Source organism: Apium graveolens, chromosome 10 (assembly GCF_009905375.1).
Source record: "Apium graveolens cultivar Ventura chromosome 10, ASM990537v1, whole genome shotgun sequence".
In the NCBI taxonomy this organism is placed as follows: Eukaryota; Viridiplantae; Streptophyta; class Magnoliopsida; order Apiales; family Apiaceae; genus Apium; species Apium graveolens.
In genome coordinates this window covers 177028444-177045833 of record NC_133656.1, presented here as the reverse complement: position 1 = coordinate 177045833, position 17390 = coordinate 177028444, and the positions used below count along the sequence as shown (strand labels likewise).

The window sequence follows — 17390 nt, the reverse complement described above, 5'->3', positions numbered from 1 at the left end:
ACAGCACCTTATTCTTCACAACAAAATGAAATTGCGGAAAGGAAAAATAGAATCCTTAAGGAAATGGTCAATTCCATGGTGTCTAATTCTGGTCTTAGTATTTTGAGGGAAGTCATGTTAACGACATGTTATATATTAAATATAGTTCATAATAAAAGGAATAAGGTTACCCCCTATGAACTTTGGTAAAAAAATAACCCGATCTTACTTATCTCATGGTATGATGATGTAGAGCAATTGTAAGATTGCCAGGACCCAAAAAGAAAGGCATTAGGTGAAAAAGGAATCGATTGTGTTTTTATAGGTTATGCTGAACATAGTATCACCTATAGATTTTATGTCATCGAACCCAATGATAATGTATTACTTCATGCTGTAATAGAGTTGAGATATGCATTATTTGATGAAACACGTTTTTCATCAATCTCAAGGCCAAAAGATATTGTACTTTTTATAAGGTGTACAACAATAGAGGATTTTATAAATGATCATGAAAATATTATTCCAGAAATTAGGAGAAGCAAGAGGATCAGAAAAGAAAAACCCCATGGACCTGATTTTCAACTTTATTTGGTTGAATGGTCTAGAGAATCAGTTTTGACTCAAACACTATATTGTTATAGTGTATAAGATGATCCTAAAACATTTAATGAGGTCGTGAAATCTCATGATTCATCATTTTGGAGGGAAGTTATAAATGATGAAATGGAGGCAATAATTGGAAATAACACTTTGATTTTATCAGATTTGCCCCCTGGTTGTGTTGATTTCGGTAGTAAATGGATTTTTAAAAGGAAATTGAGAACCGATTGAACTATTAAAAAATACAAAGCTCGTTTAGTGGTTCAAGGATTTAAGCAAACTTGTTGTGTTGTTTATTTTGACATTTATGCTCCGGTGGCAAGGATTACTACTATAAGGTTATTGATTGCACTTGCAGCAATAAAAAAATTGGTAATTCACCAGATGGATGTCAAAACGGCCTTCTTTAATGGTGATTTGGAGGAGAAATTATACATAAAACAACCAGAAGGGTTTGTGATTATTGGACAGGAAAACAAGGTGTGCAAGTTAATCAAATCTTTGTATGGGCTAAAACAAGCACATGTACAATGGAATAAAAAACTTATTGAAATAGTTTTGGCTAATGGATTCAAAACAAATCAGCCAGATAAGTGTGTCTATAGTAAATTTGATGACATCGGTAACAACATTTTAATTTGTTTATATGTTGATGACATGCTCATTTTTAGAACTGATTTGATGATATTCGAAAGGACTAAACATTTTCTTTCTTCTTGTTTCTCCATGAAAGATATGAGAGAAGCATATGTTATTCTTGGGATAAATATAATGAAAGATAATGGAAATTATATTTGACACAATCATATTACATTGACAAAGTGATTAGAAGATTCAATGAAGCAAATTCTTCTCATATTTGTACTCCTCTGGATCTAAGTGTAAGTGTTAAATTGGTTCCTAGTAAATGTCATCTAGCGGCATAATTGGAGGATGCAAGTCTAATTGGCTGTTTGATGTATGCCATGATAAGTACTCATTCAGATATAATTTTTGCTCTAGGAAAACTTAGCAGATATATTAGTAATCCTAGTATGTTTCAATGGTAGATTATAAGGAGGGTGTTAAAGTATTTAAAGAAAACCTTAGACTATGGTTTAACATTTAAAGGAGATCCTTCAATTTTAGAAGGGTATTCAGATGCTAGTCTGGAATCAAATGAAGATTTATTTTCTACTAGTGGTTGTGTGTTTCTTCTTCGAGGAGGTGTTATTTCATGGTATTCCAAGAAACATACTTGAACCGCTGAATCAACTATAAAATCTGAGTTCATAGGCTTAGCTTCGGCTTGTAAAGAGGCAGAGTGGTTAAAGTATTTTTTAAATGAAGTTGATTTATGGCCAAAACCAGTCCTCCTATCGCAATTTATTGTGATAGTACTTCAACAGTTTCAAATGCTTATTGTCAAGTTTATAATGGGAAATCACGACACATAAGTATGTGACATAGTTGTGTAAATGAGTTGATAAATGATGGAGTCATTATCATTGATTTTGTACGGTCTAAGTTTAATGGCAGATCCATTTACTAAAGCTATGCCAAAGGAAATGGTGTACAATACATCAAAGAGGATGGGAAAATCTATTCAACGTCTAATACAACATTAGATCTTGAATTCAATGGGGATACTACTTTAGTTGATGGTTAAAAGCACTAAATAATGAATACATCCCAAGTAAGTGCTTTGGTATTGTAATGTTCTAGAGATTGAAATATTTCTTATTAGACTTTTGACAAGTTATTCGATTGCATGACATGTTTCAAAAGGTTTACCAATTTGATTATGAAATTTGGCCGCTTCACCAAATCCAGGGCTTGATTTGTAGTACTCGTGAATGGCTATGAGCACAAGGCTTTAAAGTGTCTAAGAAACATTATATTTTGTATAATTCTTGTGTGTATTCAATTCTTCAACAATTTATAGTGGTTGTATGATTCAAAGATAGTCTATCATTATGATTATAATTGTTGTAAATAATAATATACTAAGTGAAAATTCAATCGTTAGATATTCTCATTATGCACGAGTATGTTTGTTTTTGTTTATTGGAAGATGGTAAAAAATTTCACATTTATTTTATAAATGGAGGAGGATTGTTGGAATTTATAGATAAATGTGTATGTACTTAATATCTAAGATATTAAAGTATACTTATATGTGTTTTTTATTTAGTTTACATTGTCTGTTAGGTCAATAAATATATCTATACTTGAATATACATGTCTTCAAGATGAGAAGATACATCTCTTCAATTTCTACAAACAGATTGTATGAGAGGAATGGAGTAAACATAATGAAAAAATTCATCATCCTGCTTTTGGTAAAAGAAAATTTCTGCAGAATTCTCTTTTTTCTGGACAAACACAATCTACACAAATTTTATGTGAATTGGCTTTGCAGAACAACAAAAGTCAATTAGTCTTCTTTGTATCCCAATAGTATTATCGTACAACTCAGTTGTTCCTAGAAAGACGATAAATAACTATTAGGAAAGCGATATCATGATTTACGCAACTTAAAGATTATTATCTTGTGTCTTTGTTCAGAATTGTCCTTAGTGTTCCAACACATATTCGATCAAATTTTAACATATTTGAGATTCTGAAGTAACCTAAATTTACAAAATAACCTTGTATCCCGCTTTGATATTTAATCTAAAAGTATGCGAACATTACTCCAACTATTTATTTGCAAATAAGTTAAGGGCATAAAATCAAAAATTTGCAAATATTATAACAACTCTTTATTTACAAATAAGTTAAACATGTAAATCAATTAAATTCAATTAGTTGCAAATTTATGTACAAAAGTTGTACTCATGTATCAATCAAATCTAAAAAGAGAGAGAATGAGAAAGAAGAGAAAGAAACCCCAAAATTAACTTGTCAAGTAGATTAAAAATTCAAATATCACCCATCGTCAATGATTGTCATACTCGAATATACATCAATGCCATAATATCATATATATCGAGTCAGGGACAGAGACAAAGGATGGTAGGGAGGTGCATATGCAACCCTAAACTCCGATATAACCATGGTAATATTACAATTTACGGGGAAAAATCAAAACTAGGCAGGATAACTTGACTAAATTATATATATAGGGGGCTGTTCAAATAAAAACTGACTTAAAATGAAAACTAGAAACCTACACACCAGTAGCTCTAATTTTAACACACCAAGGCCCAACCCAATATTTAATTAGTGTTTTAATATACACAGTTCTTTTCTCCCATCTTCATCTTAATATACACACGATAATAAATGTACATACATACACCATCATCATCATTTCACGTCTGAACTGAAATAATTATTTTATAATACTGATCACCACCATATATGATCTTACCCAAAATCACTATATTTTATTACTGAAATACCTGAATCGTTAAAATCACTAATTTATCTTACACAAATCACTAATAAGTACTAGAAAAATCACCAATTTATATTTAGAAATCACTACAATTTGATGCAGAGTCATTATATATTATATACAACGATTATACCACTGCCTCTTTCTCACCGTCCCCATCACCATCACTATCACTTTCAATTTCAATCACCATTATTTTAGATATGGGTGGATAATACTAAATAAGAAGGTTTTTAGTTTTTATTTTAAGAGGAGTTTATATTTGACCAAAAGGCTATATATATTCAATATTAAATATTGATTTTTTAGTTTTCGCCCCCTCAAAAAGATCTGAATTTTATGAATAAAATAATAAAATTAATAATATTTACAATAATTATGAATTTAAATACGTTAATTAAAGTATATTCATATATTGAAATTATTTAAAATATTTTTTACTAATTTATTTGATATGTAATAATTATAAAAATATATATTAATTACTCTAAAAAATTTGACCCGGCAAACTCATGTTTCTAACTCTGCTCTCGGTACATGATAAATATATCAATTTATTAGAGAAACCTTAGGTTATATTTGGTTGGGGTGAATGAAATGGAATGAATCTAATAAAAGGAAATAAATGGGAGTTGGAGGGAAGAGTTGAAAAAAAAATAGATGGACAAAATTATTATGATAAGAATTGTGAAGAAAATGAGGCTAGTAAGAAATAGAGCATTTCATTACAAATTGGGAGTGTTTAATTATAATGTAGGTGGTTTGGAATGAAATGTGTGAAAGATTGAAAATTTTATTAAATTTAATCATTTTTCACTTAAAATCTCATTTCATTCCATTTCATTCACCTCAACCAAACATAATATTAGTTTATAATTATCTATGAATTTCACATATATGCCCGTATTTTGGGTAAAATATTCAGAGCTCGGCAAGTGACGACACAGGGCTGTCAAATGTTGTAGGGCACATCCTTTTAAGGTGTACCATCTCACAAGCCTTGCTAGGGCGTAGCATTCGGTTGGTTCGGTCCAAAACCGGACCGAACCGAATAGACCGAACCGGACCAAACCGAATAGACCGAACCGGACCAAACCGAATAGACCGAACCGGACCAAACCGAATAGACCGAAAACCGAATTAACATATTTTTTTTGGACCAAACCGGACCAAAATTATATTATGGACCAGACCGAACCGAAGCGAATTATTTCGGTTCGGTCCGGTTTTGGACCGAACGAACCGAATTTTTTGGAAAAAATAAAATTGTATCAAAATTTTAAACCAAAAATTATGAAATCTAAAATATAATTAAAGTAAGGTGATATGTAGAGTTCTAAGACTGTATAAATATAATTACAAATTAAAATTTATGATTATATTTTTTAAGATATATATAAAATATATATAATATAAAATTATAGTATTTATCATCTGGTCTATTGGGTCTATTCGGTCCTGACCGAAATATTTTTTACAAGAACCGGACCGAACCGAATTTTATTTCGGTCTATTCGGTAGACCGAAATTCTGAAAAATCAGGACCGAACAGAACCGAATTAGCACGGTTCGGTTTTTCGATTTCGGTTCGGTTTTGCTCAGGCCTAAGCCTCGCACACTCATGTAATCTCTCAACTCTTCTTTAATCTAATCTTTTAAACCTTCTCAATTTAATTATTTTCGATCTCAATCTTCGCTTTTTTATTTTGCAAAACAAAGCCAACTTAAAATTAGGTAGTAGAGGTAGTTTGGGAAGTGTAATTAGGGCAAATAATCATTAAACTGTTTCGGTTGAGGGTTAGGTTTTCGCGGATGACACATATACGGTCCATAATTTGATTGTATAAACGTCGGCTTTTTTGTCCTCTTATAAGTTCTATCACGGTTCCGGTGCCGTGTCTAAATATCACAAGTGATTGAGTTAATCCTTAATTTCTGTACATAATTTCTGTACATGATGTAGTTGTAATCGAGAGAAAAGGTTGCACCTAAAATTTAGATATGACAACGAGTGTGAGTTTTTTGCCCCGACATTAAAAGTTAAAGAGGAAAATTGTTCTTATGACATACGTAAGTCTCATGTCAATAAAAGTATATATTATCCCGCTTACTTTTACGTATTTGTATGTATCAATAAATTACTTTGTACCTACAACACATGTATTTACTGTATAACCTCACCAGACACTGTCCTATAATATGATTGATTGATTGATTTACTATATAATAATCAATACATGCATGAATGACGACAGTGGTGAAAAAATGTTACGCAAGGAGGGTCAGTGACACAGATAAGAGAGAATGTCGTATTTTTTAAAAAATAAATGAAGAAATTAGAATTGAAAAAATTAATACATGTGGTATTTTTTTAAAATAAGATAAAATTGGTTGGTAACCCGTGCGATTTACAAGATTAAAAATAATTTTAAGTTATTATTTACATAAAATTAAATCTGATAATAATTTATGCGAAATACAGATTAAAAATAAATAAATAACTGTTATTAAATTACGTAGTTTAAAAATGGAAGCAAATGTAATTATAAATTTCACTTTATATTTATGTTTTACTAATATGACTTATAAATCTAGTTATAGTTCTAGTTATGCACCTAATTATTTTACTTGTTATACTAATTTAGCATGTTAACTTTTACTAATACAATTATTTAAAAATATATCGACGTTTGGATGAACATTAACAAATAAAAATTAATTTAAAAACAAAGTATAGTAGAAGTCAATTCGTGTTAGTTGAGATTTAAGTATATAAAATTTTAAATATAGTTATATAATTTTTTTAATGAGTACCAAGATTTTATAATTTTGTGTTCTAATTGAACATGATACTCGGGATTGTAAATGGATTCGAGTACCATTCTGATCGTTTATTAGTATAATTAATTGATAGTTGATAGTTGATAACACGCGGGAAACAGAATAAAATATCGAATTAGTAATTGTAGCGCGAAACACGGATCAAAATTAATATATTAATATGAAATACTAAATTGGTACTTGCAAAAAATAATTATGTTGTTAAAAAGAATCAAATCAGATGTGAAATTTTTCATAATAATTTTAGTTATTCATTATTTTACTTGTTATAGAAATCCAACATATTAATTTTATTTTTGTAAAATAAATTGAATAATTACCTAATGAACGAAATATTTGTTAGTTTAGATAATATAATATTAATTTATATTATTTGATAATTATCTTGTAATTAACTTTTTCAATATAATTTATTTAGTATACTTAATTATTGATAAAAATATATTTGTTATTTTAGATAATTTTGTCTTAATTAATCATTGATAAAAATATTTTTAACATTAGAAGTAAATACACGTTTGGATAAATACTAGCTAATAGAAACAAAATTGAGATAGAATAAAAGTTAATTTGCGCTAAGTATCAAAATTTAATATTTTAGTTCTTCAATATTTTTGTGTACTAATAAAATATGATTTCAATTATTAATAAAGAGTATAAATTAAACTATTGAAAAAAAGTAAAGTCCCCGTAACGGCTTTAGGCAAACGCTAACATTTAAATCGATTGAATACTGCACGTGACAAATACTTGTAAAAACAAACCACAAATTAATTGACTGGCTGAGGTCGAACAATTTTGAATTTCCTAGTTCTTACCTAAGTCAAGAAATAATTATACAATTTAATATTACTTAAAGAAGGACTCTAATGGAGGAATGTTAGTATATATTGACATGCGGGGTACTCTGAAGGAGTTTTACCTACAATTTTTTCTAAGCCTTAAATTCATTTTCCACGAAGGTTTTCTGAAACAAGTAACAATGGCAGAAAAGAGGTTAAGCACAGCTGCACGAGTTGCGGCGATGGATCTGCATGATGATAATGTTGAAAACACAAATAATCGAAAAACATTGTCTCTTTCAAATACGACTAGTGGTCGAGAAATCAGAGCTCCACACCATTATTCTATTGAAATGCCTCAGCAGCCTTCACCAACAAAAAAAACAAGAAGATCAAGTACTTTTGTTGCCGCAATTTTATATAATCTTTAATATTGTTAGTTGTTGTTGGTAATCTTACAAGGTCATGCTGTTTGATTTCTATGCAGAGGAGCAAACAGATGATTACAAAATGAAATGTGTTCCTCTGTACAAAGCTGCGATGAGAGGTGATTGGCAAGCTGCTGAAAAACTTATAAATAACGATCTCAAAGTCACAAACATGAGTATTACAAAGAAACAAGATACTCTTCTTCACATTATATCCACAACAAAACACACTCAATTTGCTCAAAAGCTGGTGAACATGATGAAAGTTGACGACTTAAAACTTCAAAATGCACTGGGGGAAACAGCTCTCTGTTTAGCGGTGGCTTCAGACGTTAAGATGGTTCAAGTTTTGTTGGAAAAGAATAGCGGGCTTATGAAGATACGTAAAAATGGTGACCTGCCGTTCATGCTTGCGGTTCGCTTTGGGGATAAGCACATGGTGGAGTACATTTATTCCAAGACTAATATGAACGATGAGGAGTGGACTTACTTGGATCGGAAACTTATACTGGAATATTGCCTTGCTTTAGGCCTATTTGGTAAATATTTCAACTCTCTCTTTCTAGTACAAATTTAGCTCTCATTTAATGTCAGATAATCAACTATACCAAAATCTTGAAGTGTTCTGGAATACTAGGTGAGCCTTCTTCTACAAATGATTTCTGTCTACTTATAAATCAAAATTTATTAGGGTCTGAACTCGAACTCCAGACCTCCATATTGATGCCAAATTATAAGTTAGAAGGTTTAATTGGATGTATCATATCTTTAACAATGTGCATAGCGTCACCTATGTTTAGGATAACAAAGAAATAAAGACTGCAAGGAGCCAAGGACTATCATACTCGGAACTGCATATAAAAACCGCAATGAGTTTAATTCTCAGCACTGATTGAAAGTCGATAACTCATCACACATTAAGCAAATAAGTGTTATGATACTGAGGTCTTTGTATCTTCTATTCCCTAGCTAAGGGGTGTTGAAATTGTTGATAGGTATAAACAGTGGCCTTTTAGCAAGGTCTTCATAATTAAAGCAGATTTTAGACTGGGACTTGCATTCGGATTCAGATTCTAGGGCTTTCCTTGTGAATGATAAATGTGTGCTCTGTTTGTGAAAATAACAGTGCCAAATGCTTTTCAGTTGTGGCATTTTTGTCCTGTTTCGTTGAATGGGTAAATTAAATCTGCCAGATCAAACAACATAAACATTGTTTGTTCTTGGTTTTTTTTATGAAATTAGAATTCTAACTGAACATTTCTAATTCTGCAGATATTGCACTGGACATATATAAACAGTGCCAGGATGATCAGGAAAGAGAAAAGATAGAAACCGATATACTGGGGTATTTGGCTAATTGTCCTTCTGCATTTGATGGAACAGTGCTACCTGTTATTAGAAGACTCCTACATACCAGGAATTTTTCTACTGGTAAATGTGTTTTATATTATAATGTCCCATTGAACGCGATAGTTTCAGTACTTATTAAGGAAAGTAAATTTATTTCCCTGTACAATGTATCATCATTTCAGCATTTACTCTACACATAATCATCTATTAATATCAGATTATTGATAATTCTCTTTTCCAGAACTCCGAGGAAGCATCGATGACATAAAACTGCCAAAAATAGTCCGTATAATATTGAAGAATATTGTTAAACAGAAGTATGAAGACGTGTGTAAACTAGTTTGTCCTAAAGTTCCTCCACTGAACAGTGGTACAGAATCATCCATTGAGATCGTTTCTGGCCAGCCATCGAATGAAAAAGATGAAGGGTTTCTATTTGCAGCTGCTAGATTGGGAAACTATAAATTCATAAGGGAGCTTCTTACGTCGCATCCTGACATTACATGGGAAAGAGATGGCAATAAACACACAATATTTCACATTGCAGTTATACATCGCCAAGTGAATGTGTACAATTTACTTTATGACCTTGGCTCCAAGAAGTTCGCGATGAAAGACAATGATGGAAATCATATTCTACATTTAGCTGCCATAACGCCAGCACAAAGTCGTCTAAATATTGTGTCAGGAGCGGCTCTTCAGATGCAAAGGGAACTACTCTGGTTCAAGGTACATATTCCTTGATTCTCGAAAATTAACTTGTGAACACACCTCTAAATTACTGATTAAGACTATTTATATGTAGTTTTACAAATTAAGCTATTTATTCATATAACTACGTGTGATGCACGTGCCTATTCTTAATTTTGTCGCACTTTTACAATTTATTTTTTTTAAATAAAATTGAGTAAATACTTGTAGACGACAGGTAAGTTAGTGTGAAAATACATTCGAGTTAATTTGTTTATCAACTACCATACTAATTTCCCGGCCAAAAAAACTATCATACTAATTCAAGTTGAAAATTTGTAATAGGAAGTAGAAACAAGGGTAAGTCCAGCAGACAGAAGACAAGTAAACAATGAAGGGAAAACTCCTCAAGAATTATTCACTGAGCAGCACGCAGGATTAATGAAGGAAGGAGAAAAATGGATGAAGGAAACAGCGTCGCAGTGCATGATTGTTGCAGCCCTTATAGCCACAATTATGTTTGCAGCAGCTTTTACTTTACCAGGTGGTACCAACGATAACGGGCAGCCAATATTCATGAAGCGGAGTGCCTTCATCGTGTTTGCAGTAACAGATGCGATATCATTATGCACCTCTTCAGCTTCCATCCTTGTGTTCTTGGCCATTCTCACGGGACGTTATACAGAAAACGATTTCTTGGTATCAATACCGATGAAATTGATGGTTGGACTGGTAACACTTTTTATCTCAATCACTACCATGATGATTGTTTACGGAGCCAGTTTCTTCCTACTTTACCCGGAAAGTATGAAATGGATTCCCGTACTAGTGACCGTGTTAGCTGGTCTGCCTGTTATTTTGTTTGCTGGGCTACAATCTCGTCTACTTTCTGATGTGATTAACTCAACATTTAATTCCAGGCATCTGTTTAGGCCTAAGAGACATATGCTTTATTAGCAAATTTTCATAATGCAAATTCTCACATATATATAATTTTTATTAAAATAATTGTTGCTTGTATTTATAAATATAAGACTTTAAATATTATTTTATATTATTTAGGAGAATATAATTGTAGTTCAATTCTATTCAAAAATATTTTAAATCAAATTTAACCATTGAGATTTTTAACAATAATACCACTTTAACCCAGTTGGTTAATTTTTACTCATATATATATTTTTATTAAATAATCGTTGATTGTATTATGCATATGACTTTTAATATTATTTTATATCATTTAAGAATATATAAATATATTTAGCAAAAAAATTAAAAAGTATATATAAATATAGTTCAATTTCTTAATTAATTACCTATAATATTTATCTATACAAATTATTAAATATTATAATAGTACAATACAATAAATGAAATAAATATTGTATATATTATATGTATACCTTAGCACTCTTTAAATTACTAAATTACTAACCCTTATCTCAATGAAATAAAGTGATAAATGACCGATTTTTGATAAAATACTAATAGATATCTCAGTCATTTTTTTTCATATTTTCGAAATTTACTACCATGATAAGTATAGTAGGAGAGTAGATTGAAAGCTCGAAACCATTAAATTTAGTAATTAATAATGAGACTGATATTGATGTTTGGATTTGAATTTTCTTTAGGCATTATTGTTGGAGTAGATGATGATTAGAACAGTTGAAAACAATGTTGCACAGTTGTCCGAGACCTACATTGAACATGATCATTTAAGTAACCAACAAATATAATCGAGACTCTGCATTCATGAATTCTATATATTCACAAAATTATCTAAAAATCCGAAGAACTCCAAGATCATACTTGCAGTAGCTAATTGTGTAACCATTACTCGTAGTAGGTGTGTGTTCCAACATTCTGTCATCTTAAATTCATTCCATACAGTGATGATCATGATTGTTTTTGGATACAGGTAAAAATGGCGGAAACAAGTAGGAAATCGACTACTACAGATGTCGAAATGGAACAGAAGCATCAGCATTCTATTCAAATAAGTTCACCGGCTCCACCACCACGACAGCTGCCCCCTCCACCTCCACCTCTGCCGTTGAAGTCAAGGAATCACCGCAACCTTTGGGGTAAGCTTTTCTTGTCCAATGTTAACTGATTAAATTGAACTGCATCTTAATTTTTTGCTAATTGATTTACATGTATAGCACATTTTCATTAATAAATTTTGCAAGAGTAGCTAGAAATATCTCAAGTTTTGTAAGATAAGCAGGTTTTTAGAATGTGTGGATGATATCTAGTAGAGTAATTTCGTCAGGTTCTTAAATTTTGAATGTCACGCTTTAGAAGACGTCGTTTTTTTACGTGACGGAATATTGATAATGAAGATTGATTTCGATTACAAGGTATCATCGGGGAAAGAAAATCAAATAATCAACAGAAAGATAAAAGCAGCCATCATTCTATCAAAATGCCCAAGGCACCGCCCCAGGCACCGCCGTTGCCACCAAAGTCTGGTCCAAAAAAGCCTTCAATATTATACCTCTCGGGTAAGTTTTTGTAATTGACAAAAATAAATATGGCCTGCACTGCACAAGTAAATCGATTAAGTTTGATTTCGATCAAATATTGTTTCGTTGCCACAATTTTATATAATCTTTATTAGTTAATTGTTATTGCTGGTCATCTTACAAGGTTCTGCTGTTTGATATCTATGCAGAGGAGCAAAGAGATAATTACCTTAAGATATGTGTTCCTCTGTACAATGCTGCAATTAAAGGTGACTGGCATGCTGCTGAAGAAATTATAACAGATTGTCCAGAGGTGATAAACACCAGCATTACAAAGAGGCAAGATACTGTTCTTCACATTATATCATCAACAAAACACACTCACTTTGCGGAAAAGCTGGTGAAATTGATGGCAGTTGAGGACTTGGAACTTCAAAATGGACTGGGGGAAACAGCTCTTTGCTTAGCAGTGGCTTCAAATGTTAAGATGGTTCACATCTTGTTGAGGAGAAACAGTGGCCTTTTAAGGATACGTAAAAATGGCGACTTGCCTTTCATGCTTGCAGTTCGATATGGAGATAAGCACATGGTGGAGTACATATATTCAAAGACTAATATAGATACCGAAAAGTGGTATTACATGGATCAGAAACGTATACTTGAATCTTGCCTTTCGTTAGGCCTATTTGGTAAAAAATTAACTCTGTCTTGCTAGTACAAATTTAGCCAGTAGCCATCATTTTATGTCAATTGATCAACTATCCCAAAACCTTGAAGTGTTTTGAAAAGCAACTAGGTGAATCTTTTACAATATCTTAGGCTTCTTCCACACATGATTTCTGTTTAATTATACAATAAAATGTATTACATGTTATATGATCATTTCTTCAGGGTGCGTGTGAGTGGATAGGCTTGTGTTATAACGTGCTACTGATTAGGAAATTAAAAGATGTGTGTCATGTTACTGGAGGTTTTAGACGGAGGTCTTAATTAGATCATATTCCTCCTTGGTAATATAAACCTTTATGTCCTAGTTAGAGACTGTAGTAGTATTGAGTTTATCAAGTTTCAAATGACCTCCATAGTGCCATATTTAGTTAGGCATAAGGTTTAGTTAGATCTTTTAAGTCTTCAATAATGTGCATATCTTAAACCAAACACCCCTTTGGTAAGGCTTCCATAACCAAAGCAGGTTAGATTAAGGCTTGCATTCAGATTCTAGGGGTTTCCTTGTGATTAAATACTCTGTTCAAGACCTAGTTTTTTGGGAAGTAGCAATATGCCAATTGTGAGTGGCTATTGTGGAAGATATCACATATAAGCACAAGCATGTCATTTTTGTTCTTTTTAGTTGAATGGAAGTTGTATGGGTAAATTAAACCTGCTAGACCAAACCACGTAAACATTGTGTGTTCTTGTTATTTATTTGTAAAATTAGCATTGAAGTGAAATTTCCTAATTTCGCAGATATTGCACTAAAGATATTCACACACTGCAAGGATGATCATAAAATTGAAACTGATATACTAGGGTACTTGGCTAATAGCCCTTCTGCATTTGATGGAACAACACAATCTGTTATTAGAAGACTCTTGCATACAAGTAAGTTCCTCTACTGGTAAATGTGTATGTTATTGTTTGTTATCTACTACTGGTAGGTTTGAAGTGTGAAGACACACCGCCCTATGTAATGTATAATCATTTCAAAATTTTATTAATTTTCTTCTTTAGTACTCCCTGGAAGCAACGATAACTCAAAAGTCGCTGAAATAGTCAGGTTAATATGGGGGAAGATTGTTAAACAGAAGTATGAAGACATATGGAAACTAGTTTCTGGCCAGTCATCGAATGAAAAGGATGAAGGGTTTCTATTTGCAGCTGCTAGATTGGGAAACTATAAATTCATAAGGGAGCTTCTTAAATTGTATCCTGACATTACATGGGGAAAAGATGGCAACAAACATACAATATTTCACATTGCAGTTATACATCGCCACGAGAATGTGTACAATTTACTTTATGACCTCGGCTCCAAGAAGTTCGCGATGAAAGACAATGATGGAAATCATATTCTACACTTAGCTGCCACAAAGCCAGCACAAAGTCGTCTAAATATTGTATCAGGAGCAGCTCTTCAGATGCAAAGAGAATTACTATGGTTCAAGGTACATATCCCTTGATTCTTGGAAATTTACATTGTCTGTAGTTTTACTGATTAAGACTGTTATTTAACTACGTGTGATGCATGTGCCTATTCTTAATTTTGTACCTTGACAGTTTAGTTTTTCTAAACAAAGACTTGTATCAATTAAGTAAATAGTTGTCTGACGGGTAACTTAGTATTATAATATATTCTAGTTAATTTGTTTACAAACTGCTATACTAATTTAAGTTGTAAACTTGTAATAGGAAGTACAAACTAGGGTAAGTCCAGCAGACAGACGACAAGTGAACAATGAAGGGAAAACTCCTCAAGAATTATTTACTGAACAGCACGCCGACTTAATGGAGAAAGGAGAATCATGGATGAAGGAAACAGCATCGCAATGCATGATTGTTGCAGCCCTTATAGCCACAATTATGTTTGCAGCAGCTTTTACTTTACCAGGTGGTACCAACGATAACGGGCAGCCAATATTCATGAAGCGGAGTGCCTTCATCGTGTTTGCAGTAACAGATGCGATATCATTATGCACCTCTTCAGCTTCCATCCTTGTGTTCTTGGCCATTCTCACGGGACGTTATACAGAAAACGATTTCTTGGTATCAATACCGATGAAATTGATGGTTGGACTGGTAACACTTTTTATCTCAATCACTACCATGATGATTGTTTACGGAGCCAGTTTCTTCCTACTTTACCCGGAAAGTATGAAATGGATTCCCGTACTAGTGACCGTGTTAGCTGGTCTGCCTGTTATTTTGTTTGCTGGGCTACAATCTCGTCTACTTTCTGATGTGATTAACTCAACATTTAATTCCAGGCATCTGTTTAGGCCTAGGAGACATATACTTTATTAGCAAATATTTATAAGAGTAGCGTTACATGTACAAAATTTGTTACAAAAAAGTTTATAAAATGATGTGTGGAATGAGGTGAAATGTTTTAACTGATGTTATTTATGTGAATACGGCAACCCACTTTAATTAACACTTGTCACGTGCCATTTTGTGAAAAAATTTGTATCCAATTTTGTGGATTTAGCATTTTTTTCATTAATCACTTGATAATTTGTTTTATTGATCTACGTTCATAATGCATAATTGTAGCAAATTACTACAGTCATACTCGTACAAAATACTTCTTAGTTGAAACACTTTATCATGTTGGGGGCAAGCCAAAAATGTTGAAGTGCCTAAACTTAAACCAACTCAACTAGCTTGGGCCTAATGATTTATAATTTGTATAACTAAGATAGAACCATACAGTAGACTATGCAAGTTAAAATATGAAGTAACTGGTTAAGTAAAACAATAATTCATCTACTGTAATGGTGAAGATATGACTCAATAGTGAGTACAGGACATGAAGTTGGGCTCATGAAGTGAAACCTAAATGCTTCTGGACCGCTCCATGTGAATGGGCAGCTAAGTGCATGAATGAATTTATCTATACTCTTTTTGTTTGTCCCGAAATTTATCTACAAGTGAGATGTCTAACCTATGATCCTAATTTTAGCCTTACATAAAGTAAGGTATCAACTTAATTTGTGGGTTTAACCACATATAAAATATTAAAATACCATTTCGATAAATTATATATAAATTTATATAGAAAATAAAATATATAATTTCTAGTCTCTACCTTTTTTTCCTAGTACTCCTGGGAAATTGCATTTCAAGATAAAAAAAAATGGAAATATGGTGAAGAAACAAAATGAAAAAACTGAACCAACATGTGTAAGTTACAAGTCTAATGGCCCCCTATTGATTCTGCTTCTTTAGTTCAATTCTTTAAATTCCTTTTCACCGTCGAAGACGTTCATATTATAGTATGAGCATGATAGCCCGTGTAAAGTACGGGATCCATTTGAATCCTATAATTTGATCATTTTGATTTTTGAAATAGATTATTCGTAATTTTTGAAATATTATACGTTATTAGTTTGCTTTATTTGGTAAAAATATTTCTTTTAAAAAAATGATACTAACTTAAATTTCTTATCTGAATTATATATATAATCATAACGATTTACTCTAATGTAAGAATTTTAAGGAATCTTATATATCATTTAAAAAATATAACTTATAAAGACAAAATAACACAATTTTTTAAAAACTGATGACAGTTAGTAGACTGACCGTGTGTCTAAATGCTCAAAGTATAATTAAGAACTAATCATATACACTTATTCTTTATAAATATATTTAATCATAATAAATATTCAAATCTTATACATTTTTCACCTTCATCTTGCACATCCTCCAAATTTTATACCCATTTTCAGCAACAATGACATTATCATTACATATCATCAACTTTTACATCATCATCATCATTATCGTTCCTACTACATACACACCTATGTATATTATGTGTACACCATCTTTCCTTAACCATTCCTTCATATCACAAAATCGACCACCATTCCCACCACCACTTACGGACAAATTTGTCATCGAATATCAGCTTCATTCCACACAACTTATATCATTTTTCATACTCCAATAATATATACGAGTTAAAAATAATTTTTCTAGGTACACATCTCCAACCAGTACACACAAATTCATTAACTGCATACACAAAAAACTCACTACCTGCATTTAGTATAATATTTTCTCCGAATTTAATAAATACAAAATGATCAAATTATTCTTCCCCCGCTAATTAAAATCTCTTTGAATCAATTATGTTGCCTATATA

General features: G+C 31.8%; 2 protein-coding genes across 2 annotated transcripts; both read left to right on the top strand.

The window, feature by feature from the left end:
- The first annotated feature begins 7694 nt into the window (after window positions 1-7694).
- Window positions 7695-11023, top strand: LOC141692906 (uncharacterized). The gene is made up of 5 exons (XM_074497863.1): window positions 7695-7983; window positions 8075-8554; window positions 9288-9446; window positions 9607-10094; window positions 10401-11023. Exons 1-5 carry the CDS (start codon window positions 7701-7703, stop codon window positions 11010-11012), a joined length of 2022 nt encoding a protein of 673 aa, XP_074353964.1. The 5' UTR covers window positions 7695-7700; the 3' UTR covers window positions 11013-11023.
- A 701-nt stretch (window positions 11024-11724) lies between these two features.
- Window positions 11725-15633, top strand: LOC141693536 (uncharacterized). Its single transcript, XM_074498676.1, has 7 exons — window positions 11725-11904; window positions 11977-12142; window positions 12419-12562; window positions 12733-13212; window positions 13991-14125; window positions 14255-14688; window positions 14933-15633. Exons 2-7 carry the CDS (start codon window positions 11983-11985, stop codon window positions 15542-15544), a joined length of 1965 nt encoding a protein of 654 aa, XP_074354777.1. The 5' UTR covers window positions 11725-11904; window positions 11977-11982; the 3' UTR covers window positions 15545-15633.
- The last annotated feature ends 1757 nt before the right edge of the window (window positions 15634-17390 follow it).

What these genes read in the sequence shown, in the direction of transcription:
- LOC141692906 (XM_074497863.1), top strand. Translation starts at nt 7,701, where the DNA reads ATGCGGGGTACTCTGAAGGAGTTTTACCTACAATTTTTTCTAAGCCTT. An exon ending in AAAAAAAACAAGAAGATCAA is followed by an intron (nt 7,984 to 8,074) that starts GTACTTTTGTTG and finishes ATTTCTATGCAG; the next exon opens with AGGAGCAAACAGATGATTAC. An exon ending in GGGAACTACTCTGGTTCAAG is followed by an intron (nt 10,095 to 10,400) that starts GTACATATTCCT and finishes AATTTGTAATAG; the next exon opens with GAAGTAGAAACAAGGGTAAG.
- LOC141693536 (XM_074498676.1), top strand. Translation starts at nt 11,983, where the DNA reads ATGGCGGAAACAAGTAGGAAATCGACTACTACAGATGTCGAAATGGAA. An exon ending in GAATCACCGCAACCTTTGGG is followed by an intron (nt 12,143 to 12,418) that starts GTAAGCTTTTCT and finishes TTCGATTACAAG; the next exon opens with GTATCATCGGGGAAAGAAAA. An exon ending in GAGAATTACTATGGTTCAAG is followed by an intron (nt 14,689 to 14,932) that starts GTACATATCCCT and finishes AACTTGTAATAG; the next exon opens with GAAGTACAAACTAGGGTAAG.